At 46.2% G+C, this 24,985-nt stretch overlaps 1 protein-coding gene across 7 annotated transcripts in view; it reads left to right on the top strand.

The window, feature by feature from the left end:
- The first annotated feature begins 13,816 nt into the window (after nucleotides 1–13,816).
- Nucleotides 13,817–24,985, top strand: part of SNTG2 (syntrophin gamma 2) — a 319,099-nt gene continuing 307,930 nt past the window's right edge. For 5 of the 7 annotated variants that reach the window (XM_046660432.1, XM_046660431.1, XM_046660434.1 and 2 more), the window contains exon 1: nucleotides 13,817–13,999. In XM_046660432.1, coding sequence (XP_046516388.1) covers nucleotides 13,928–13,999 — 72 coding nt within the window. In that variant the 5' untranslated portion in view covers nucleotides 13,817–13,927. The remainder of the gene's footprint in view (nucleotides 14,000–24,985) is intronic. The other 2 variants (XM_046660436.1, XM_046660435.1) reach the window with 1 other exon arrangement.

The raw sequence follows: 24,985 nt of genomic DNA, 5'->3' as shown, positions 1-24,985 counted from the left end.
ATTAACTTTTCCTTGTGACTCGTGGCTCATGTCAAAAACCTCAGGTCGCCTAACAAATGTCTAAGGTCATCTGAGCCTGGGAGCCCTCGTCCATTTCTAGGTCCAGTGCGAGCCTCGGGCCCCTGACAGACCCTGGAACAGAATTTTGTCCCCCTGGCTCAGCGGCTGTCAAAGACCTCGCTGGTCTCAGTGCCAGCTGACCAGTTCAGAAGCCCCGGGTCCCTCAGGAGCGAGGGGCCCAAAGACCAGGTCCACCCAGGACACAGCAGTGGTTCCTGGAGTTTGAAGTCCAGAAAGGAAGACAAGAGCGTGTGCATGTGTGTGTGTGCGTAATTTACACGAATGCAGAATCATTTTTAATGAGCACCAGACTGCAGGTGTTTGCCTCCAGGACAGAGCTGGATGTTATAATCTACAACCACACAGTTGACGCTCTTTCAGTTGATCCCAGACCATTATATACAAAACTACAAAACCAAGCAAAGAAATAGAAAGCACCGAGGGCAGTAACGTCTCACAGAACAGGCTGCGTGTGTGGACTCCGGCCGCGGGGAAGCAGGCTTTACACTCACAAGGAGTCAGAAATCCTTTCCATAAAGTGGCAGAGGATCTAATACAGAGTCTGAGAACGCCCGTTACGAAAATGTGCTTGTGAGTCTCCTGCCAAATGGATATTTCCTCGTGTCCGGTTGCCTGCCAGAGGCTAATTCTTACTGGAGTGAACGCCACTTTCTTCTATTGAATTTTCCTCTCATAGTTTAAGAAAGTGCAAATTAGCAGAATTATCATATTACACAATGAAATGAATAGGCCATTCCAAGCAAAGTAGGATCTTGAGCAACACTGTAAATTAATTTGAAAAAGAAGTTTACAGCGCACTTGCCAATGGAGGAAGCATTTGTTTTAATGGGGGGACAGGAATGTGAAAGTTACAGCATCTTGAACCCAAGTCAGGACTTTCTGTGTCCATCTGTGATGTCAGCTATTAAGTCTATAATATAAGAATTTTTTTGTAATTATAGTGAATAACTACACTTACTGAGTTTTTTTTTTGTATTCCAAAAACACCAGACATTTTGAAAATCAGTTATTATAACAAACGCTCTAATTACACTTCAAAAGTAGGCATTACAATTTGGCTTTGAAATGCAAAGCTTAATGAATAAAGTAGCTTGCTTCCTTTCAGTCCACCACACAGACAGGGAGCAGCGCCCCGTGCCAAGTCCAGACCCTGTGTTCAACCCCAGGTCCCACTCATCAGCTCGGTCGCCTCAATAGGCCTCACTCCCTCACCTGTAAAATGGGGCAAGACTAGCAGGGAGCTCACAGGGCACAGAGAAGATCAAATGAGCTCTTGCGCACCGGGCACTGAGCTCCTCGCCCATCGTGGGGAAAGCTCTCGAGAACGTCAGCCGCCCTAATGTCAATCATGGTCATTATCAGAGCCCTTCCAGGGTGGCAGTGACCTCAGGTCTGTGCAGCTGCAATTTCCATCCTTTCCACCAGACCACAATCCTCCGTCTGACCAAACCCTGATGTGACACCCCACAGAGCTGTGGAAGAACATGGAATGAAACAGCTGGATTATAATTTTTAAATTCAAATCTTTGAATGTCTAAGAAAAGGAGTGAGTGGTTCAATGTTCTGAAGCCCTTTCACCAGTGTTGGAAATATCTCCCAAAATTCAAAATTCACTTATTCCTTCTTTAGAAGCAAATTTGCAAAGAGTTTCCATTGTTCTTTATTTGTTGCATAGACTCTTTTTTGATCAAAGTTTCCATCATGTGAGGTTCTGAATGTAGGGGTTCAGAAGACTGATGGCAACAGGCAGCACGTCTCCATGGTGAGTGAAATGTTGCTTATGAGACAAATTTAAAGACTGTGCTTGGATTTTTTAAAATGTGATAAAAACTGGGAAGGATGAACAACAGTAATGAAGTTTATACAGGACTTACTGTGCAATTTGTGAATATTACATGATTTACCTGTTTCACAGACACGCTCCATGCATCCACAAGGAGATTGGGAAGAAGGATTCCCACCAGGATGTTGCTTACAGGAGCAAAAAGCTAGAGACAAGCTAAAGATATATCATTTATTTACCCAGAAAATGATGAAATTCTCTGAAGTACCTGAGATAATGCATTAAGTTTGTATGTCATACTAAGGTAGATCTCAAAAACATAGTAAGGTGGAGAATGTTAGAAATAGAATGATTTCTACAGCCAAATCCCATACATAAAACTCACAGACACACGACACCACTGTGTATGTCCAAGGATATACTTCCACAGGCAAATATGCGTATAAGATAGAGAAGGGGCGTGGAAATGGGAAAAGAGGAATCACTGTGGCGTGAAGAAGGTCCTTCAACAAATCCACGACGATTATTAGCATGAGGTGCTTGTTACTAGCTCAATCCTGGCAACCTGAGATCTTCGGAATAAGAAGAATGCCGGACTTGGACAGGCTGATCGCTCACCCTTATCTTCCATTCTATTGGAAACCCCACTGACACAGAATTAAAAGTAGCAGAGAAAAAATTACAGTTGTAGAAACAAATAATAAAAACAGTGATGTACATATCAGTAAAGGGAGGCCAGTAAATCTCCCAGGATGTAAAGTAGACAAAAGAAGAAAAATATGAAAGAAAAAATATCAGATCCAAGGAACAGGACTTCCAGAAGAAAAAGTAGGGCATCCTGAGCAAGGGAGAAAGGGACAAATCAGCCCTCACCATTCCTGGGGAGGCCTTGGGTCCTCGGACAGAGGGACGTCTGCACGCCCCACACAGCCAACCGGGGAACTCAGAGCATGAGGCAAAATAAGGAAGATCAGCAGAGGAAGGTCAGCAAGTGTCCTCCAGGCTCCCAGGGGTCGGGGAAGGTCACCAAGGAGGGAAGAGGAGCGAGATTGAAGGCAAGTGTCTCCACGGTGAGTCAGGAACTCAGAGACAACCTCACACTGTTCAACCTTTGGAGGGAAAGTGATTTTCAACTGAGATTCCATAACCATTGAAATGAGCCATTGAGAATAAAGACAGAAAAAAGAGGTATTCAAGTCTTTTAGACTCAGAAAGTGCAGGAGGGAGGGGGGCTCCACAGAGGATGAAGGAGAGGTGAGAGAGAGAAATCATTAGGATGAAGGTGCATAACGGGAGAACATGGCAAAGGGGACCAGAGGCCACAGGAAGAGCCTGGAGAGGAGGCCAGAGCTCAAACACGAAGCAGGTCAAAATGATGAACGGATCCCAGGATCTTGACCTTAGAAACAGCATCTGCAATTGGCTGGTCGTGGCGCTGGTCCTTACAAGAGTGCAGTGTGATCTGAGCAAACCGCCAGGCCCACAGGACAAACACTTAGGCAATTAGTTAGAACAATGGAGAGCTGGTTTTCAATTTTCAATTTTCAAATCAACCTATGGAGAAAGCACGGAAGGCTGGTCAGAGTGTCACTGGCAACAACTTAATTATGTAAAATTACAAACAAGAAATCCCTGAGAGGAGTTTAAAGCAGGGGGAAGACGAGCAAAGAGGAATAAAGGGCGGAGAAGCTGAAATCCTAATCTCACCAAAGGCGCATCCGGAGACAGTGCTGGAAAAATGCTTAAAGGAGTAAAAGGATGTAAAAGGGGAAAGAAGATGTTAAAATGTTTTTTTTTTCTATGGGAGAGCAAAACAACCTAGTATTTGCATTTGTGCATTTGGACATACATTTATGACGCAAAATGAAAATAATACCATTTTATTTTTATCAAAAGGATCCTTAAAAGAAAAATAACTCTACTCTCACCATCATTTCAAAGAAGAAACAGAATTGCCTCTTCCACACCTCATACTCTAGTGTTTAAAACCCTGTATCCTCGAGGGTGCACGCTGAGGGTGTTGGAGTCAGACTCTGTGTGGACCGCTGGCGTGAATCTCTCGCTGCCCTCAAACCACGTGGCCCCCAACCACCTGGATCCCTGTTCCCGGGGCCCCTCACCTGTGAGCTGCACAGACAGGCGCCCAGCTCGCCGGCCACCCTGGGTGTGAGCAACGGTGCCGAGTCTCTTCCCCAGCTGGAGGGAGGGACACTCTTTCCCTCCCCTGGTAATGAAGACGTCATTTCCTTCCAAGCAGTCTTAAGAATATTTACTCGAGTGAGTGGACTTAGGGGCAACTGACCTCCAGAGGCTCACAGGGGATCAACGCTTATAGATACACAGAGGACGTTCATCGTAGATCAGCGAGTTCAAGGTTTCCCACGTGCTCCAAAATCTTTATATTTGGAGAAAATTCCGTGTGATGTTCAAACACTCCCTTTGCAAAAACATCCGTGACCTGTTAGAAACTTACAATTCTTTCGATATACTGTAATAAATAATGTATGCATTTGTTATACTGACTTACAGAAGAATATTTAATGAAATTCAAAGGAAAACAGATTATTTGGAATAAAAAAGTCTGTATTTTACATAACACTTCATCGGAGTTGTAAGTAGTAATCCCTGATGAAACAACTACACAGACAGAGTCATTTTTGGAGATTTGCCATAGAGTTTCATTGGATACAGATCAGCGTGTATTTTTTTCAAAAAATAAAAGTTGCTTCTATATAGTATTGATGATGTATATAGTATGGATATCTTAAAACTGTTGATAATATTATAATAGATTTTATATAATATTATAATGGATTATATATAATGATAAATAATAGAGTTTACTTTCTTGCTTTGAAAAGCGAAAAATACAAATTCTGTTAAGGAGGAAATAATGCCACACTCCTTCTCCCCGGGAGCTGAGAAGAGGTGTGAATGACTGGCTCTCGCAAGGTGTCCCAGAACACACTTCATTTGTACATAAACAGTATTAATCAATGCCTACATCTTTCACAAAGAGCATTTTTAAAGTACGCATTGTATAACTTTGCCTTTTCTTTTTACATATTGCAGAGCTTGTCTAATATACATAAACAAAAACCCACCTCAGTGTTGGTAACAGCTGCATATGCAACGTGTATGGACTACATTTTATTTAATTTATCCTTTTCCACACACAAGGATGATACTTTCAATGTTTTTCTGTTACTATAAGGCTTTAAAAACACCTTGAATGTGTGTGTGTGCCCGCGATTGTTTTAATTGTGTATGACGATGAGTTCGAGGCTGCCCTGTTGCTGAGTCAGCAAGCTTACATGTTCGCCTCTCAGGCTCCATTTTCTTCTTCAACAAATCGGGACTCTGACATCGAGGTTAAAGTTACCGGACGACTGGGCAAGTGAGAGCCGCTCTCGGGAGCTGACTATGTGAGCAGATAGGAGCGCTGTGCCTTCTTGCCTGTGCTTTCTGGACACTCGAAGATGCTGCTTCCATCTTCAGGGAGGAACGGGTTGACCCCAGAGAACTGGCTCAGGATCCATGGAACTGAAAATACATTTTTACCTTTGTCTAGATTACGCCTGAATGACCATCAGGCCCTTTCTTAAATTCTCCGGGAAAAATAACTATGGTTTTAACTTTTTGAGGATCAGCTTGCAACTGCAAAGGACGTAATCATTTTCATTAATGAATTATTCGATTTGAAAATCACTGAGGGTTGACCTGATGTATGCAGGACCCTTAATATTTGGTAATAGGGATTTCATTCAAGACCTCCGCAAGGCTGAGCAGGGGGCAATGGATAAAGCCAGTTGGAGAGGAGTGAGAGGAATGGGAGGTGAGAGTGGGCATGATGCCGAAACTCACTCTCCCAAAATCTGATTGGCAGGGAGCTGACGTGGGCGACACTTCCAGAGGATGAGCGGAAGAGATGGTTTACTCTTTTCAATGCAGGAGACCCTGGGAGGTATTCCTAAGTGAATGAGAATATTCTAGCAGGGTCTGAAAAATGCTGAAGGAGAGAGAAGGGGTCCTTGCAGGAGGAGGCAGAATGACAGGTGCACAGTACAGCTGGGGGTTTATCTTCAGAGGAAAGGGGGGCAGGAGGATCCCCGGAGGCAGGAAAGTGGTCGACTCGATTGTGTGGTGAGAGACAGATGAGGCAGTTCTTACCCAGTCGTCTCTGCTCTCTGAATTAGGGAGCAAGGTCTGCAATAGAATGAACAGGAGACAGAGAGAGCAAGGATGGAGGGGAGGAGAGAAGGAGGAAAGTCGTTTAGAGACTGGGACGGCAAACTCACCAGGAAGGGTGGTGACCCCCAGGCGTGGTTGAGTGCCTGCTGGGGATGTGACCGTGAGTGGAAACTGGGACCAGTGGGCATGGCTTTGTGTGTCTCACAGTGTTCAGGGTCTGGGAATAGGGACACTACAGGTGGACAGGTGTGTTTGACCAGGGCTGCGGTTGCACTGGGCAAGCGTGACGGGGAGACTGGGAGCAAGTTAGGAGTGCTTGTCGGGGCCTGACGAGGGTAGTGGATTTTGTAGTTTAAGCAGAATGAACATGTTGAGTCTTTTTTGAGGGAGGGTCAGTGGTTGATAGTGAAGACACGGCAGCCTTTTGACTGGAAGTGTAGAGTGAGACACGCGTGCCCACCCAGAGGCCCTCGTTGGGTGAGAGGTTGGGTGGGAGGGAGGAGGGTCTTGAAGGCAGCCACTAGTCCATGTGGTTGGGGGGTGGAGGACCACAGGGAGGACTGTAGAGAGCCCAGAACCATGGGGTCCTGGGAGCTGGAGCGAGGGGAGTGGAGCGAATGCTAAGGCGTTCCCTACTCATTTGCTAATTCAGGCCGAATCACTTCTTTCTGCTCACGAGCCCTGTGTGGTATCCGGCACAGTGACTGGCACATCCGGACTTCGTCTTGCCATCGTGCCTCTCCCGTGTAGCAGTGTCTGATATATGACAGGGGCTCAGTGCGTACTGTTGCATGAATAATGAATGATGAGATGAATGAATGACCACATTATTAAATCATGAAGCAAAAGAACCCCATATGTCTTGGTTGTAGCTGGGTGTTTTATGAAAGCACTTTGCTATAAATAACAATCTGTGGATTACAAGTAATTTTCCATAAAAAAATAAATAAATCCGAAATTTAGACTTCTCAAAATTCATATACTTTATACATTTCTAATGCACTTATTAAGAAAAGGAAAGCATTAAATGAGAAGATAACTTTATAATTATATTGATCACAGTGAAAGTTGAGGAGAATCATATAGTGTTGCTCAAATATTTCTATTCATCTTCTTTAAGCCTTTGAGAATCTAAGCATCTTTGTGCAGAAACTAATGCTCTCCTCAGAGCCTCTGTACACTTACATAACTCAAAATAAGATTTGAGGACTTGGTTATGAGTCAGGGCTAAATGTATTCATGGTTTATTTCTATTTGGAGACCATTCTAAAAATGCAGGTGCACATGTGAACACCCCAGGGCCCATTAGATAATTCAATGTCTTCTCCAAATCTTCCTCCTCAGGTAAGGACATAGTGATGTACCCACTGAGGAGTTCATTTATTCATTCTAAGAACATTTAACACATGCATGTGAAGAACCTAATTTGTGACATTTTTATTCCATGGGTAATAAAATATCAATAATCCATCGAATAAGGGAGGTAGTAATTTTGTGTAAGTGATCCACGAGACTCTGAGTTCCGTGAGGACCAGATGGCCTTATATTAATCAAGTCCCCAGCATCTACTAAAGCATCTGGATATTGGTCAGCAATCAATCTATAGTTTTTGGATATGTGACTGATTGAAAAAAATATTGAAAATTAAATGTGGTAAAAGATGTAAATATTTACATATAGTTTTAGACATTCATTGATCACCTGCCTAAAACCCTTTCTTGGTCATGACTTAAAATCTCTTGCATGTGCTGTAGTCGCTCAGGCCTGAGGGCACCCAGGCCCACACTAGCTGGGTCCTCTGAGCCAATTCCCAAATGCCATCAACAGCCATGCTCCCCTGGGAGAGATTTTCTTACAATAATCCTGCTGCATTGCTGTGGCACCCTTCACTTCCTTTTTCTTTTTTTTTCTCTTCTTTTTCCCGCTCCTTGAGCAGCATATTAGTGGATTATATCACACCGTCCTTTATAATGTGACAATGTCATCTTTCAGAAAAAGTCTCAAAAATAGTATTCACGTCAGCTCCTTAGCATATAAATATCAACAAATTTCCAAAACAATATTAGCCTTTTCCGTCAAATTTATTATATGAAAAATGCAGAACATGATAATTGCCCTTAGTAACAGTTCTTGTGAGTTTTAGATATAATTCACAGAAATAACAGCCTAAGACTAGGAATATGGTTAATGACCACAAATTATGTTCTTTTTCTTAATAATTAATAGATTCTTTTACCCTTTACTGAATTTCCACAGTTTAGACAAAACCAAGAAATTATGCCATATACAAACATACTTCTGTTGTAGCAAACATAGTTTTAAAAACATGCAAGAGTTTCCTGCTTGTAGCCAAGATGGAGGAACCTGTGTCTGACCATCCCTCTGAACAGGAGTGATACAGAAGCTGGCTGTACTACAACATAAACTTCGAACGTGTGAGAGAAGAACCATGCCACTAGAATTTGCGGGGTGAAGACACTGGAGAGAAGGGAAGAATTCTGAGGTGATCCTGGCATTCTCTGGAGTTTCTGATCAAGGACTCTGCCCACTTATAAACAGTGCAGGGCCGAGAAACGGAGCAGAAACTTCAGCTTAGATATTTCTGCAGCCCCATGGATCTGGGGAAATAAAAATTGGAGTTCCAAGCTACCAAAGCAGCCAGAGCTGGAGGGACTGAGGCCACAGAGAAGTGACGCCACAGTGGAGCTGGAGGTGGAGGATCCTGTGTGGCTCGATGCCTAGTTCTCAAAGCCACAGCCAGGCGGGAGCTAGGTGAAACTTGCCTGTGTGCAGAAGGGCAGATGACAGGACCTGGTTGGCGCCTGCTGTGTGTGAGTGGGGGGGGTGGGCTGAGAAGAGCCTGTGTGTTTGGGGCCAGCGGAGCCGATGTCCAGTTGAGAGGCCGCCTTACTGAGACCTTGGTTAGATACAAGGGGACTGAGTAAAAAAATAAATAAGACTGAGGATAGTGGCAACCACTGATGAAGAAGGGAGATGAGCTGTGCAGAGAGGGGTGGCTGGAAGGAACTCTGCAGTGTTGCTCCAGAAACAAAGGAATAACATGAACTTGTAAAGATACATAGACAGTTAAGTATAGAGATATAGGTACATACATTCTTTTTCATGGCTCTATCTGCTAGGAGGAACTGGAAGTCTCATACAATGAGTCCATTCAGCATTCAGATTCTAGTTTCTAAGACCACTCTCTACTGAAAAGACTCAGGGCTCCTGGGAGAAAACACTGATTCTGAGAACAGGGTAGAAAAAAATAAGCTGAGCCTGGAATAGAAAATAAGGAAGTCCTCAGAGGATATGGGGACACGTAGAGGACACAGGAGTCAGCTCAAAGGGGCTCTAATTGGCCCAATCTGGCACAATTTGTGCATGAAAATAATAATGGCATATAACCCACTGAATAAAATAGAGACCATGTGTTCACGTTGATATAAATAAATACATTAGTATACAATACCAAGTAATGAATAGAGAAAGATGAAACTATAAAATCATCTTTTGGCAACAATTATAGCAATAACTGATTCAACCAAGAATCATCAATGGATTATTTAAATATCCATTTATAACTTATTATGGCAACCCAGCCTCCACTGTGACCTCGAGAGATCCAGAGATGCCTGCGGATGTTCACAGGCTTGTCCTTCCCCGTTGACTCGGGCGGCTTGGCCTGACCCGCAGTATCCAGGCAGTGGAAGAAACGGCGTGTGCCTTCTGAGGCCAGGCCATTCCAGCCGTGCAGCTCGATCTGTTTAACCACATGCTCTGGGGGAAGCCGGCCGCCACACCACGAAGACACACACACAGCCCTGTGGAGAGGACCAGGTGGAGGACTGAGGCCCAAGGACAGCATCTAGGGCGTGTTCACTGGCCAGCTGGGTTGGTCACCTTGGAAAAGGGTTCTGGAGGCTCAGCCCAACCTTCCTAGAACCGCAGTCCTGGTGGACATGCAGCTTCAGCTCCTGAGACACCCTGACCAGAGCTGAGAGGTCTGCCAATCCTGAGTGTTTGATCCACAGAGACGGGTGAGACAATAAATCGTTAGTGGTGTTTTGAGCCATCAGAATTTAGGATGATTTCTTGTGTAGAATTGGATAACCCAAATACAAATTTATACTAATCGCTCATTAATCAGTTATTTACTAACAAATGAATTCTCATATTTATCAATTAATTTTAAGGTGAAGAAACCTGTCAGACACTTTTAACCAAGTGACAAAGTTAATAGTAACATCATCTGTCTTCTGGTACGAGGAACTGTGAATAACACACGTCACTTCTGTGATATCCCTGCCAAAAAGGTAGAAGAGGATGGAGTGATGAAACTTTGGGCAACCCCAAACTGAGAGGAAGCCTACGCTCTTCAAACCGTTGAGACTGAGAGGAAGGAGTCGAAGAGACAGATCGTGATCCTGAACTGGATCTGGAAGCAGAAGCGAAAGCTGGAAATGGGAAAAGTTACTCAATTACGTAGGTACTATTGCTATGGAAGGATATTGCTGGGGAAATCGGTGCAATGTGAAAGTGGTCAGGCATTACTGTGTCAATGATAATTCTCAGATTTTGATGTGTATGCTCTGAATGTGAAGCACAGGGTCTTTAATTTTTAGGAAATGCGTGTGAAATACTCAGGGAGGATGTCATGTCATGTCTGCAAATTTCTCTCCAAGTGCTTCAAAAAAGTCATCTGTTTATAGAGAGAAACAGAACATACAGAAAATGTGTTCAATACAAGCGATGCTGGGAAACTGGATGAAGAGTAAACAGTTCTTTTTACTTTACTACATTTGCAACTTTTCTGGAAAAATTTGGAATTCTTTCAAAACTAAAAGTTAATATATTAAGAAGACACTGTTTACACTCATTTTTGAACACATCTCAGAAAGAAGTCTATATTCATCTTGAAAATGTTAGAGTTGGGTTTCAGAATTTCAGAGGAAATTCACACCAGGTTGTTCCCTCTCAAAGTTTCAGCACATTCAGTGTTTCACAATTTATTATCATTATTATTATTGTGTCAGAGCCCCATTATTTTTTAAAAAACAACCCTTACGTGCAATTCCAACACCAAGTGCATAAAAGCAGAGATGCTACAGAGAAAGCTTGAATTAATGAGCTTTTCAAAGGCAGCCCCAAACCACCCGAGGCACCAGGAGCTATAGAATCAGAACATTACAGGGGAGAAAAGATTCCAGAAAATTTGGGGTAAAACCAAATATTTTACAAATGAGCTAACTTTGGTGTGAAAAAACAAAAATATTCCGTATTATTTCAACAATTTAATACTAAAACTTGAACAAAAGTCAGGTACCCCAAATCTGACACTCGACCATTTCCCCCGCTTTGGATCCTGGAATAGATTTCCCCCTGGAAACTAAGAAGAAAATTTTGTGTGTATCTTGCAGACCTTTAATTTCTCAGATTATAGCCAGGAACTCTTTTTATTTTTTTTTAATGCAACTTCAAGTAATGATCTCTCATACTTTCTTTTTCTTATTTTAGGTTTTGCTATAAATAAAAAATAGTACAATATTCCTTAGCAATTCATCCAAGAAACTCATTTCCTCCAGGGCACCCTGCCAGGGATAAAACGAAGGCCTGATCTTTGTGCTTCAAGAGCATACACTCTAGTAAACCCACGAGCGTTCAGAAGCTCCCACAGATCTCTGTACAGGGTGGCGGGGCGCAGAGGAGGGCAGAGGCTGGAACGTTGGCTTAGAAACCCAGCTCGGCAGTCGGAGCAGGTTGTAAACTCGCGCAGCAGCTGTGGATCGCAGTATGGAGAGTCCTCCAACTACTGAAAATAGGACCACCATGTGAGCCAGCATTCCCACTGCTGGGTATTTATCCAAAGGAAATGAAAACAGGGTCTCAGAGAGATATCTGCACTCCCATGTTCACTGCAGCCTTATTCACAGTGGCAAAGATATGGAAACAACCTAAGTGTCCAGCAATGAATGAATGGTTAAAGTAGATGTGTGTGTGTGTGTGTGTGGGGGGGGTGTATGTTTGTGTATATGTATATATGTGATACATACTCATATATGTATATATCTGTGTGTACATATCTATGTGTATATATATTATATGTGTATATATATAATGGAATATTTTTCAGCCATGGGAAAGAAGGCAATCCTGCCGTTGTGAGAACATGGATGGACTGTGCGGGCATTATGCTAACTGAAATAAGTCAGACAGAAATACGAATACTGTAGGATCTCACTTACAGGTGGAATCTAAAGAAGCCCAAGTCAGAGGAACAAGAGTAAAGTCTGGGTACCAGGGGCTGTTGGGGGGCGTGCAAAGATGCTGCTCAGAGGGTACAACGCTCATCCGGCAGATGAGTAAGTTCTGGGATCGACGTGCGGATGGTGACTACAGTTATCAAGGCTGTCATATACCTGAAAGTCGCTGAGAGCACATCTTAAACGTTCTCACCACAACTAGGAAATGGAATCACCTGAGCTGATGGAGGTGTTAGCCAGCCCCACGGCGGTAACCACTTTGAAATACGTGTATCAGATCAACGCACTGTACACCTGAACTTTACACAATGTTATGTCAGTTATATCTCAAAGCCGGAAAGAAAAACTGGTTGGAGTCAGAAAAAACAGCATCTTGTCTACCACACCTCAGGCGTCCGCCCTGGAGGGGTCGTGTCCTCTCAGGACCTCAGCTTTCTGCCTCTGGCCTTGGAGCACAAGGAGGCGGGTTCCTGAGACGGAATGGCGCGCAGGTTCCCTGAGGGAGCGCTGGGGACAGGGGAGCGGATTGGGAAGGAACGAAAGCACGCGCTTTTTCTCCTTTTGAAAACGGTGGTCGCCTTGTGTTTTTCTGTATTTTTCCTGAGATTTATCCCAAACTAAATATCATTTACATTTAGATTAGGATGATTTGAGTCTACACAACCCTGTATTGCTGTCCTGAGAGTCATTTTGGCGCAAACCTGAATGATCAAGGGAACCAGCCGGACCAGCTAGTGTCTGACTACCACTCGCGCCCGGGAGGTGGGTCCCTGCAGGTTTGGGCTGACTCTAGAGGAACGCAGGAGCCAGAGCCACCAGGCTTGGGGGTGGGGGGTAAGGGTTGGGGGTGGCGAGGGAGGGAAAGAGTTGAGGCTTCCGCCTGCCTTCCTCTGCCGGGCGGTCGCCAGCGTCCTGCGTCAGCTCTGGTGTGACCGGGTGACCCAGAGGGAGGGTCCCCAGACACCTGAGAAAGGCGAGCGGGCCGGGACAGCCCTTGTGCGGGGAGGGCAGCGGGGCGCCCTCAAATCAGATAAACCGTGAAGCAGGGACCGAGAGGGGGCGCCTAGCCCAAGGCAGCGCTCTAAGCCCGCCCCGCAGGAGCTGCAGCCCCCCAACCCTCCCCACCCCCGCCCCATCAAAGTGCTCCCACCCGCCCACCAGGGAGCGCCCTGCTCCCCCGGCCAGCCTGTGGGCACTCGGGCCCCCGCCCGGTGGGAGTGACCCCCGCCCGCCCCGGCTCTGTGTGGGAAACACAGGCAGCACCCCCACAGGCAGCCCCCAATCCTAGCGTTCCCACCGGCTCTCCACCGCGGAGCGCGCCGTGCCCGCTCTCCCCGCTCTGCGCGCGGGTCCCCAACCCGGTGGGAGCGAGCGCCCCTCCTCTCCCGGAGGCGGGTCCGCGTGGGCGGTGCTCGTGGGCGGCGGGCGGAGCTCAGCCACCCCCGCCCCTCCCCGCCGACCCCGCCGCTGCCCGCCAAGCCGGAGCCCGAGCCGAGCCCCAGGCGGAGAGGGGCGCGGACGCGGCGCCCGCGGGGCCCTTGGATGCGCGCGCGGGGCCCCGGCGCTGAGCTCGCTCGGCCTGGAGCGCGGCCCCGCCGCGTGGGCGGCTATGAGCGCCGAGGGACCCTTGCCCCCGGCTGCCCCCCGCGGGCGCCCGGGCTGCCTGCTGGTGCCCGTGCGGGTGAGTGCGGGCCCTCTGCGCCCCTCTTTCTCCGCACCCCTTCCTCTCCCCACTGTGCTCCGGTCTCTCCTCCGTGCCCCCTTTCCCTTCCCGGGTCCCTTCCCTCCAAGCGCCCCTTCCTCTCCCGGAGACCCCTGTCGCTTGTCGAGCCCCCTGCTCGCCTTAGCCTCCTTTCCCTCCCCTCACCCCCTTCCCCGCAGACTCCCCCTCCTCACCTGGCGCCCCCTCCTCTCCTGCGCCGCCTCATCTCTCCCCGCCCTCTCGTCACCCCGCGCCCCTTCCGTCTCTCCGGGGAGGGCTCCTGCGGACGGGTGGATCCTGGGACCCTGGGCACCCACCCCCTGACCGCTCTTTCTCCCCCTACCCCAGTGTGCTAAATGGAAACTTGTGGGGTTGGCCTGTTTAATGTCTTGAATGGCTGAGTGGGCAGGCTCAGGGGCTTCCTACTCTGTGGCAACCAGGGTTTTCCAGAACTGGGGATTGGGATTTGCTCCGCATTTCTTCCTGTGGTCACATGGTTGTGTTGAGGGGAGCCCCCGGGCGCCGGCTCCAGGTCTGCCGAGTTGCCCACCCAGAGGTGGCGGCGGCGCCTTCCGGAGGCGAGCTGGGTCGGGCCTGGGGGCCTCGCTGGGCTGGGGCTCCCACCTGCGCGCCCGGCCGCTGACCGGACCACATCTGCGCCGAGTTCGTGACACCGGTTCCTCAGTGTGTGTGGCCTCTGTTCTGGTCCCTACCCCAAACAGCTCCCTCTCCACCCTCTTATTTTTAAATAACTAAACTACGGATTGACAGAAAACAGAAATGTTGGCTCAAACAAAAACTCAGAGTTCTTGGAAACCTTCAAGCTGCCGCCCACCGGCACGACCGAGTGTTCTGGAAACAGTTTAAGAAAGCAGCTTATTGCCCCAGCCCTTGCATGCTCTCCAGCTGATGGATCAGTGTGGTTGTTCCTGTAGGATTTGCGTCCCGCTAGCTCCCCAATCCCATGAATGACTGTGGAAAACCGGGGATATATTCAGCCACCCTTTTAGGATAACTGAGAAATCTTTCAAAAGGCCATAGGTTGAAGGCTTGTTAAATTCTTTTGTCACAACGCTGCGAACTAGGGTAATAGTCGTATCTTCCGTATGATTTTTATTTGTAATCTGTGTAGAGAGAGTTGCCTTTTCCATCGAGTTATACCATTCTGGGATATTTCCACAAAACCTTTAAATTTTGTGTGAAGTGGCCTGTTTGTTTTTTAAAGTACTTTGTGATATGAATAGTTTTCCAGCCACTGCAGACGGTAATTAAGCGGTAGAAGATGTGCTGGCAGTAGTTGGAAGTAAACTGCTTAAGGGTGTGGAGAAGCTGGAGAGGTACAGGCTTTCTGTCTTCTTACTGCTGGGAATTGTAAACGGTGCCCTCCCGGCGTTAGGAATGGGGTGTGTTGCTTGAGGAGTTCTTGCAACAAGTCTTGTTTACAGCGATTGGATTGTAATTACAGTGGAAGAATTGGCGTGGATTTACCATCTGCATAACTGACCCAGTTGATAAGTTATTGGCAGTAACTTCAGTTTTTAAAAAAATATCAACTGCAAGTCCTCAAAGAAATACTCTGCAGTGTGCCAAGCGCAGATCCCTTTAAGGCACTAAATCTGGGTGCTCAGTCAAGGTGCGCGCAGTTCCCCAGTTTGCTTCAAGATGTGGGCAGTGCTTTCTTTGTAACAAGAGCCTTGATTCTATGGTACAGCCTGTGTGAATTGCACTTGTGAGGAATTTTGTCAGCATTGGAGGCCAAATATCAGAATAGAAATAGAGAGGCTGTTAAGAACAAGAATAATAACTTTGGTTTCACAAATAACAAGTTGTGCTCCACTGCATTCCAGTGTATGGGAAGGTTCAGATTCTTAATTCATTTAAAATGGGTCTGTGAAGTATCCTGCTCACACATTTGTCTTTAAATAGTTGAACAGTCATAGCACGCAATCATGGCTTAAAGATGTAATGGGAAATCGCACTATACCTAGATGCACTAAGAACCTTTGAGAGCCACTAATTTTTACTTGAATCATTGGGGTCCAGATAACCTTGCAGAATTATTAATTTTTTTATGAATAAGTATCCATAATATCATTGAATATGCATAGTTTTTTAATCATTTCAGTTAAGCAAGAGAACTCAGTGCTTCTAATTAGGAAAATAATGACAAAAAAGAAAGTTGTCTTAAACCCGTTGTATTTCTAGTTGTAAACATTTTTTCTGAAGTCAAAAATGCAACACCTTCTTTGTAATGACTGTTTATTTGAATCATGGGAATTTGGCCCAATTTGCATGTCTTCTGCTCGGTATTTGGAGCTTCTTTTTCCTCTTCCCTTTTAGGTAGCTGTTCCCTGTTGTACGTATTTCCTAAGTGAAGCCAGTTCACGCACCCGTGTCCCTGGCTCCCCGTGTCCCTGTGTAGAGTTCGTGGGTACAAGGCACTCAGGGAGCCCTGCTCTCATGCTGACACTGCTGTTGGTTTGTTCTGACAGCACCTTTTCTGTCTCTAAAGAGCGACTCCGCTCGAGTCTAAGGGGCTGGAAGCATGACATAGCATGAGCCAGCAATGTGCAGCTTCCTGTGATGAACTGGCCAGCGAAGGGGAGAAGACAGCACGTCATTTTAAACGTCCTTTTATAATGCAGCCTCTTAGTCATCTCTTCAGAGATGGGGACTCCTGTGTGAGGTCATTTCAGCATGGAACCTCCCAGAATGGCTGTCCATTGCTTTATACTTTTCTCACCTGTTTCTCATCCTTGCTGACTCATCTTTGATTCAGTCGTGGAATTTCTGGTGATGTCTATGACATCATAAGCAAGATTCACATATTTTAAAATGGAGAATTATCTGATTTTTACCGGGAGATATGTTTCCTGGTGAACATTTTAACAGGATCCAAGTTAGAAAAGTATGCTTATTTCACCGAACGATGTATGTGGAGTGGCTACCTTTTATATCTACATGTCTGTATAGATGTGGCTTTTAAGTTTCAACTTTAATTTAGTTCTGCTTCCCGAAATGTCCCACGAGACACACTTTGAGAGGCTGACGTGAGGGCAGCAGCAAAGAAATGAGTTGCAAATTAAGGCGCTCAGCTGCTTTATAGTCTGGAGAGCCTGTGTGGAGAGAGGAAGAATCGGTCTACAGCCCAGTTCTCTCACCTGTTAAATGGGTATATTCGCTCCAGAATTATTAAAACAGTTGGTGTTTTGGGTTACCTGTCAGCACAGGTAGCTTACGGGACATCGGGCGCGTGGAGCGAGTTCTGGAAGAGAAGGACCTGTCTGGTGCTGGGCTTATGCCTGCGTCCCCGGCCCCTGGTCTTGCTGGGCAGCGAGCGGGCGCACTGGCTCTGAGCGCTCACGGGAGAACCGAGACCCCTGGCACCGCCTGGGAAGCCAGCTGCCGTCTCTTCCGCTTTCTCACCTGAAGGAGATGCGGTTTGGGTTCTGAGGTGCCTTTGGACATCTGATTCCGATAGCCTTAGAGACTCGCTGTTTAATTAGAATCCACAGGGATTTTTTGAGACGAAATAAGGCAGTTAAAAAAAGGCCTTTGGAGGAAAAATGCAGGAGAATTTCATGGGAAAATGTGCTTGGATTTTGAACTGGGGAGTTCTTGTTGTTATCCAGCCCGTCACTGCATACTGTCCCTCAGGTCCTATTTTGGTTAGAAGACTGTGGATTATTTTCGGCGAGCACTAGATGTCACTTTTCCCCAGTCGGTGCTGAGCTTCCTCCAGAGCACAGGAGGCCGGTTTATCCCTTCTATTTCTGTACCGAGGGCTAAGCCTTTCTGCCCTTGCTCACCCATCCCCCCGCGGGGGCCTGACCCCTCCCCCGCAGTCACACCTGCTCCCACCGCCATCCAGGGCCCCTGCTGCTGCTTCGCCCCTTCAGCCCTCACCTGCGCACTCTTCTTCTTTGCACATTGTCTTCACAAGTGCTGGAAATACTATGATGCTGTGATTTTTCACTTAAAATCATTGGGTAAAACAGTTTCTATTTTGTAAAGAGTCTGAAGTTGAAGATCCTATAAATATTCTTAATTAGCTATGTTTTAATTAAACAAAGAATTAGGATAAAAAAGAACACAAATATGCCTCTTAAGTTATTTAGAGGATGCTGTTGGAAACAATTAGAAAATGTAAACTTACATTTTAGCACATGATGAATTCAACTTCAGAGACCTCACAGTCCCAAAGCACTGAGCTTTGACTGTTTTATCTGTTACAATTTCTAAAGCAACTGTGTCTCATTCATATCTCTCTACTGGAAACCTGGCAGTGTGTCACTGTATTATTTACAAACATATTTGTTATCGTGAATGAATAAATTTGACTCTATACTGTTGACATTTTGACAACTCTACTTAATTTTGATAGGCACCAAAATTTATTTGAAATTTGGATGGATATCATTTTATTATAGTACTTGATGCGGGGTCGGTGAGCCGAGGAGTCGAAAGAAAGATTTCTTAGACTCTTAAGATCTGGCAGTAGTGCTCTTTTATTTAGAGAATAGTATAGAATAGCATGGGGACGGGACCCATGGGCAGGCAGAGCTGCTGCTGCTGCTGCTTCTGCTGCCCCCGCTGGCATGGGGACAGGGCCCATGGGCAGGCAGAGCTCCTGCTGCTGCCCCGAGTTGAGGGTTAGGGCTAAATTTAAGGCATAGGTATGTGAGTCATCTCTTTATGAGACAAAGAAAAAAAAGTTAAAATGGTACCAGTGCCGGTAGGGTCTGGCCATTGGGCGATCCCACAACTTTTAGATAAGAATCAAACCGGATTGAGTAAATTGCAGAAGTCACCGCTCAAATATTATCTTCAACTAAAGACAAAGGAGGATGTTGGGAGGGGTCAGTTACATGAGATTACCAGACAGTAAATAACTTAAGTCCTTGCCTTCCCCATTAAGAGTTTCCAGAGATAAGGCCATCCCCCCTTCCTCCTGGTACAGAGAGGGAGGCATGGAGATTTCCTTCACAAATGCTACTGTCTCTGATCAAAGGGCAAGCAAATTCCACTCCTCGGAGCCTGCTTCTCATCTGTAGTTTTAAAAGTAACCAGCCTAAAAATCCTCATCATAAACCGTTTTAAAATTAAGCAGCCTAAAAATCCTCATCAGTACTGAATTGTAGTCTTATAAATACAATTGCATGGAATATTAAAATTTAGTATCATAAATATCATTGTGCTTATTGTCATTCATTTTACTAATTTATTTTTCATGCCGTTTTTAGTCAGACCCCAGCTCTGGAACCCAGTTAGTGGTAAGTGCATTTAAGCCTTGACTAATAAGAAGTAACTGTTATTATTTATATTTTAATCAAAATAGTTTAATACTGTATTTTACAAATCGTATGTAAAATTTCTGTTCCGTTTCTAAGATGAATGCTTTCACCAGGCAGATATTTTACTGTCTATCTTATGAATTATTGGAGGTAAAAATATAACCTCATGAATGCACCCAAATTCTGTTATAGGACATTTTCATTCGTTGAGCTGGTGTTTAGGAAAATAATCTGTGTTTTTTTGAGGAAGACTGGCCCTGAGCTAACATCTGTGCCCATCCTCCTCTGTTTTGTATGTGGGACGCTGCCACGGCACGGCTTGATGAGCGATGTGTAGGTCCACACCTGGGATCCAAACTGGCCAACCCCGGGCTGCAGAGTGGATTGAGAATTTCACCACTGCTTTACGGAGCCGGCCCTGATAATCTGTAGTTTTGAAGTGTGACATAACTGTCAGTTATTCGTATCACAAGTGTAAAACATTTTGCACTGAAAATAAATATTTTACATTTAGCAATGTTCACAAATGTGTTGTCATCGAAAACCTTCAGACACTAAGCACAGAGTCCCTCAGGCATCTTTACAGGAGTAGCCAGCTTCTCTTTCCAAAGCAGAACCTGAAAGACGGGAGGGGTGGCTGAGCTCTTCCTGGGATCTTTCCCGCCCTGGAGCTCTGTCCCTAGCTGGTCACGCCCATCAGTGCAGCAGCACCACCGCTCTGGGCCTCTGTCCCAGAGGCACCGCAGCCCTGGGGGCCCGGACCAGGCCCGCCCATCTCCGCCCGGTTTCACATCTCAGTGGGTGGCACCTCTGCCCATGTCACACCCTCTGCCTCTGCTCCATCCTCAGCTCTCTGGATGGCTGAGCCCCGATTATGCCCTCAGAAGGTGGGCCATCTCCAGGTGCTGTCCTAGGTTGCTTTCTTTTCTTGCTCTATATTTCCAAGTGACTTCACCTCGTCTCTGGTTTAAATTGTCATCATTCTCCCCTGACCCCCACTGCTGTGCCTTCAGCTGCTCAGCTCAAACCTGTGTGTCCGAGCTCCACTTGGCTGTTCAGTTAACATTTCTGAAACCCATAGAATAGTCTTAATCCTGAAGCCTGGTTTTCTTTCCATGTTTGTGTCACAGAATAACAGCACCACCCACATAGCTCATGTCATTATCTAAACCATGGCTTTTTAAAACTTCTGGCCACTGGTATTCCTGCTGTCTGCCTCAGGGCCTTTGCTCATGCTGTTTTCTCCCTTGACAGGCCTTCATCTGAACTTCCTTCCTGTCCCAGCCTCCCATTACCTGGCTGATTCCAGTCGAGGTTACATCTTATTGCCTCCCTCACATCCACGTGCCCCTTCTCTCCTGCTCCTAGAACCCAGCTTTGTCTTCAAACCTGGGTTGGTCCAGGTGACTTGTGCCATGTGCTTGTGGGCCTCATTCCCACCAGGTTCAAAGATGGACTAATCTAAGTCAGTGATAGCCTTGGAAGGGGCGTGGCTGCAGCTTTGTCAATGATGCTCCTTATGATCAAGTGGGAATAGTTTCCTTTCTTTTAGAAAGAGATGCCACACTGTGTGAATCAGTTACATGCCTGGTACGTGACAGCTGGTACATACTACCCTCTTGAATCAGTGAGTGTGTGAATTAGAGGTATGTCATGCTCTCAATAAGAGGGGGAGAGTTCTGTTTCTGGCTTTTGTACTGAGAATTTATTTTATGTTTATGATTAGCTATTTTGGGTTTGAATAAAATTGGGACTTTATATTTTGATAATAGGTACATTTTAATATCAGTTTTACCAGTCAGCATAACTGTTAATTGTAAAATATAATTTATTACGTTTCTCATCTCTGTCCTGCTGGATGTTATCCTCAATGATTTCTCTTCGGATAGTTTTACTCTGCCAAGTGGCTCCATTGGTTTCAGTTTTCACCTATAATTATCTTAAGTTTTCGTTATGTACCAGAAATACCAAATTACTCGTCATGCCTTAGACCTGGGGACACTTGGAACCTGGATGTTTTAGGGGCAGCCCTTCCAGAAAGGCCAACGCTACATCGTCAGCACAGGTGCATGTTGTCTTGAAGAAAGAAATCCAAGTGATTTTATTCTTGAAATCATCGCGGTTTGTGTAACAAGGTAGAGAAATCTCAGCTTGTGCCTCTGTGTCATGAGAAACACTAGCGATGTTGCTGCCTTCCTGCTCCTGGAGGAAACAGGGACAGGAGCGGCGGGGCCAGGAGAACCAGGCTGGAGTTTTCCTCAGCCTCACGCTTTTTTCCTGAAGATTGGGGACTTTGCGATGGTAAAATTCAGCGTCATTTGGAAGAGTGCTTTGCGGTTACGAATGTCCACATATGTGCACATATGTACGCATTTACAGAAGCTGTCAGTGCCATGCACTGTGCTGGGAACTAGAGACGACAGGAGCAGAGCAGGGTGTGGTCCAGACGTGAAGCCCAGCGCAGGCGAGGGCCACCGACTGATGCCCAGGAGGAGATTCTGAACGAGCAGATGTGCGGCATGTGACGGACGGCGCTGCAGCGTGTGCCTCCCTGCCCGGGTGATCACTGCTGCTCGTTTTGGGGAGGCAACTGTGAGTGTGCTCATGCACTATGACGAGAGGTCGGGGTTTGTGACGAGTAAACACACCTGAAACATGACTGCAAATTTTTGTGAGTGTTGGAAGGGAGGGAGGAATATGCTGTTCTGGAGAATAACATGTATTAACCGACCTAACTGTTACCAGCGTTCACAGAGGAGTCACAGAGCAGATGTGCGACTCCTTCAGGGGGATTGTCCGGGCAGAGCCTTCTGAGTGACTGCAGCTGAGACTGGAGAGAGAACCCGTGGGATGGAGCAGGGAGCACCTGTGGAGTCAGGCATGGAAGTGCAGAGGAAATCACGCCTGGGGGGCAGTGTGGAGGAAGAACAGGCATTTGACTGGAGTGTGTGCACACACACACTGTATGTATGCATGGACACACAAAAGCACACATATACTACATGCACGTGCATGCACACACAGCAAACACACGTACTGCATGCCCCCATGTGCACACAAAAAACACACTACGTGCACACACACAGCAAACACAGACTACATGCACAACATACACAGCAAACTCATATGCTACATGCATGTGCACACACAGAAAACCACACTATATGCATGTGTGCACACAAACATACACTACATACACACGTGCACACACAAAAACACACACTACATGTACCTGTGCAAAGACACACACTACATGCACACATGCACACCTAGAAACACACATACACACTATATGCATGCATGCCCACACAAACAGATACTGCATGCACATGTGAATACACATATTACATGCATGCGTGCCACACACATAATGTACACACAACACACATGCACACACCCTGCATGCATGTGTGCACACACTGCAGCACATGTGTACACACACGCATACATACTGCATGCACACATACACGCTACATGCACAAACACAAACACACTGCGTGCATGCATACATGCTACATGCATGTGAGTACACACAGAAACACACAATACATGTGCACTTGCACACACAGCAAACACATGCTACATGCATGTGTGCACACAGACACACTACATACATGCACACACATACAAACGCACATATGCACTATATACACGTGTGCCCATGCAAACATACAGACACTGCATGCACGCATGCACAAACACACATGACATGCACATGGGAACACACACCACATACATGTGTGCACACAAACACTGCACACACATGCACACACAGTATGCTCCATACATGTTTGCACACATGCACACACTGCATGAACGTGCAAACACATGCTACACGCATGCATACACATGTGCGCACCACGTGCATGCACACACTACGTGCATGCATGCGCACAGTGCACAGATTACATGCACTTGTGCACACACACTACATGCATGCTTGCATATACATAAACACACACGACAGGCTTCTGGGGTCTTCAGGATTGAATCTGCTGCAGGTAACATTTCTGTTTTACTTGCACAGCCAGAATAGAGAGAAAAAACCCCTAGACGGAGGGGTTGGAGGATTTTCCTCCTCCTAGAGGAGCAGCCACGATCTGTGTAACGATGGGTCTGGCCAGCCCAGCTCAGGTTCACTTCTCAGCTGACTCTCCTTCTAGAGCCCAGTCTGTGCTGTGGATTAAATGAGGAAGATGATGTTCTGCAAGACGGAGGCAGGACGTTAGGTTCAGGGTGATCGAACTGAAGCTTTCTATGCAGCATAAATGAAGAAGGAAGACCCACGTGTTGAGAGGCTCAGGAGGGACCGTGGATGCCTGAGCAAGCTTGTGCTGCTTCTAGTGAGCACGGCAAGGGTGAAGTCGAAGTACGTTTAAATTTAGGTGCGAACTTTTCTCTGGGTGTGTGGTCTTTGCTCTCTGTGGAGCTGAGATCAGGGAACTGTACACACTCCTCACCCCTCCCAGCTGTGTGTGTGTTATGCACAGTCTTGCCGTGTCAGAATCTCGTCATCCATGGATTCACCCAGTGCCGCGGGGACCCACAGTTTATTTCACCAGGTCTGGCTCACACTGAGGTGGCTGACTTCTCTGTGCATGTTTCTCCTTTGGACGCCTCTCCTGGTCCCCATATTCTGGTTGATAGTGTGTTCTTGGCCAGCACAGCAGAGGGACTAACAACCCAAATCTGGAGCCTGGATGCTCATGTGTGAATCTCTGTGTAACCACGGGCAGGTTTCCCACGTGGTCCAGAGACGTGTGGAACCTGCGATACAGGGTTCTGGCGATGACTATTAAGCAGTGGCTGTGTTCGTAAATGTATAATGCAGGGGTGTTTGTAGCTGCTGGCACCACTCCACTTTCACTGCATCTTCAAACACATTTCATTAAAGGTGAATCATCAGCACTGGTACTACGTGATACCTTCTGCCACTTTTATATCTAATTTCCTTCATAAATCACCACCCTAACAACACAGGTTCCAGGCTTTGATCTTGTGTGGTTTGTAGGATTTTGTCTTAATGGAAATATTTAAGTATGGGATGCATTGTGACATGTGGAATTTGTGTGTGGCATCATTTACCATTCATGGTATGGCACATACATCTTTATTAGCTGGAAAAAATTCCAGTGCCATATGCTTCTATAAAAGTATATTTGTAACAGTCACTATTTCTGTTGGAATTTTGCCTCAAGAGTTAGCTGTGTCGTGACTAACTGTAGTGAATTTTCTCAGTAAGAGAGTTTCCTTAGGAAGATACTCAGCATATTTAGGGAGGTTTTTGCCTGTAATTTTCCAATTGCCAGATGTCTTCTGCAGTTGATTGAATGGTGCTCCTCAAAAAGATATGCCTACATCTTAAGAGTCCCTGGAAATTTATGTGACAAAGATGGGATTAAGTTAAGGGTTTAGAGAGGAGGAGCTTGTCCTGAATGTTTTGAGTGGACCCTAAACAGGAGTACACATGCTCTTGTAAGAGCAAAGAGGGGGTGTGCAGAGAGACAGGTAAAGCAGAGAGGATGTTCACCCAGAGGCAGAGACCAGCGATGTGGCCACAGCCCCGGCCTGCCTGGCGCCTCCGGAGCTGGGAGAGGCAGGAAGGACCTTCCCCTAGAGCTTTGGAGGGAGCTTGGCCCTGCCTGCACCTTGATCCCAGACTTCTGGCCTC

This window comes from Equus quagga, chromosome 5 (genome assembly GCF_021613505.1).
Source record: "Equus quagga isolate Etosha38 chromosome 5, UCLA_HA_Equagga_1.0, whole genome shotgun sequence".
Classification (NCBI taxonomy): domain Eukaryota; kingdom Metazoa; phylum Chordata; class Mammalia; order Perissodactyla; family Equidae; genus Equus; species Equus quagga.
This window is presented reverse-complemented; position numbering and strand designations above follow the sequence as displayed.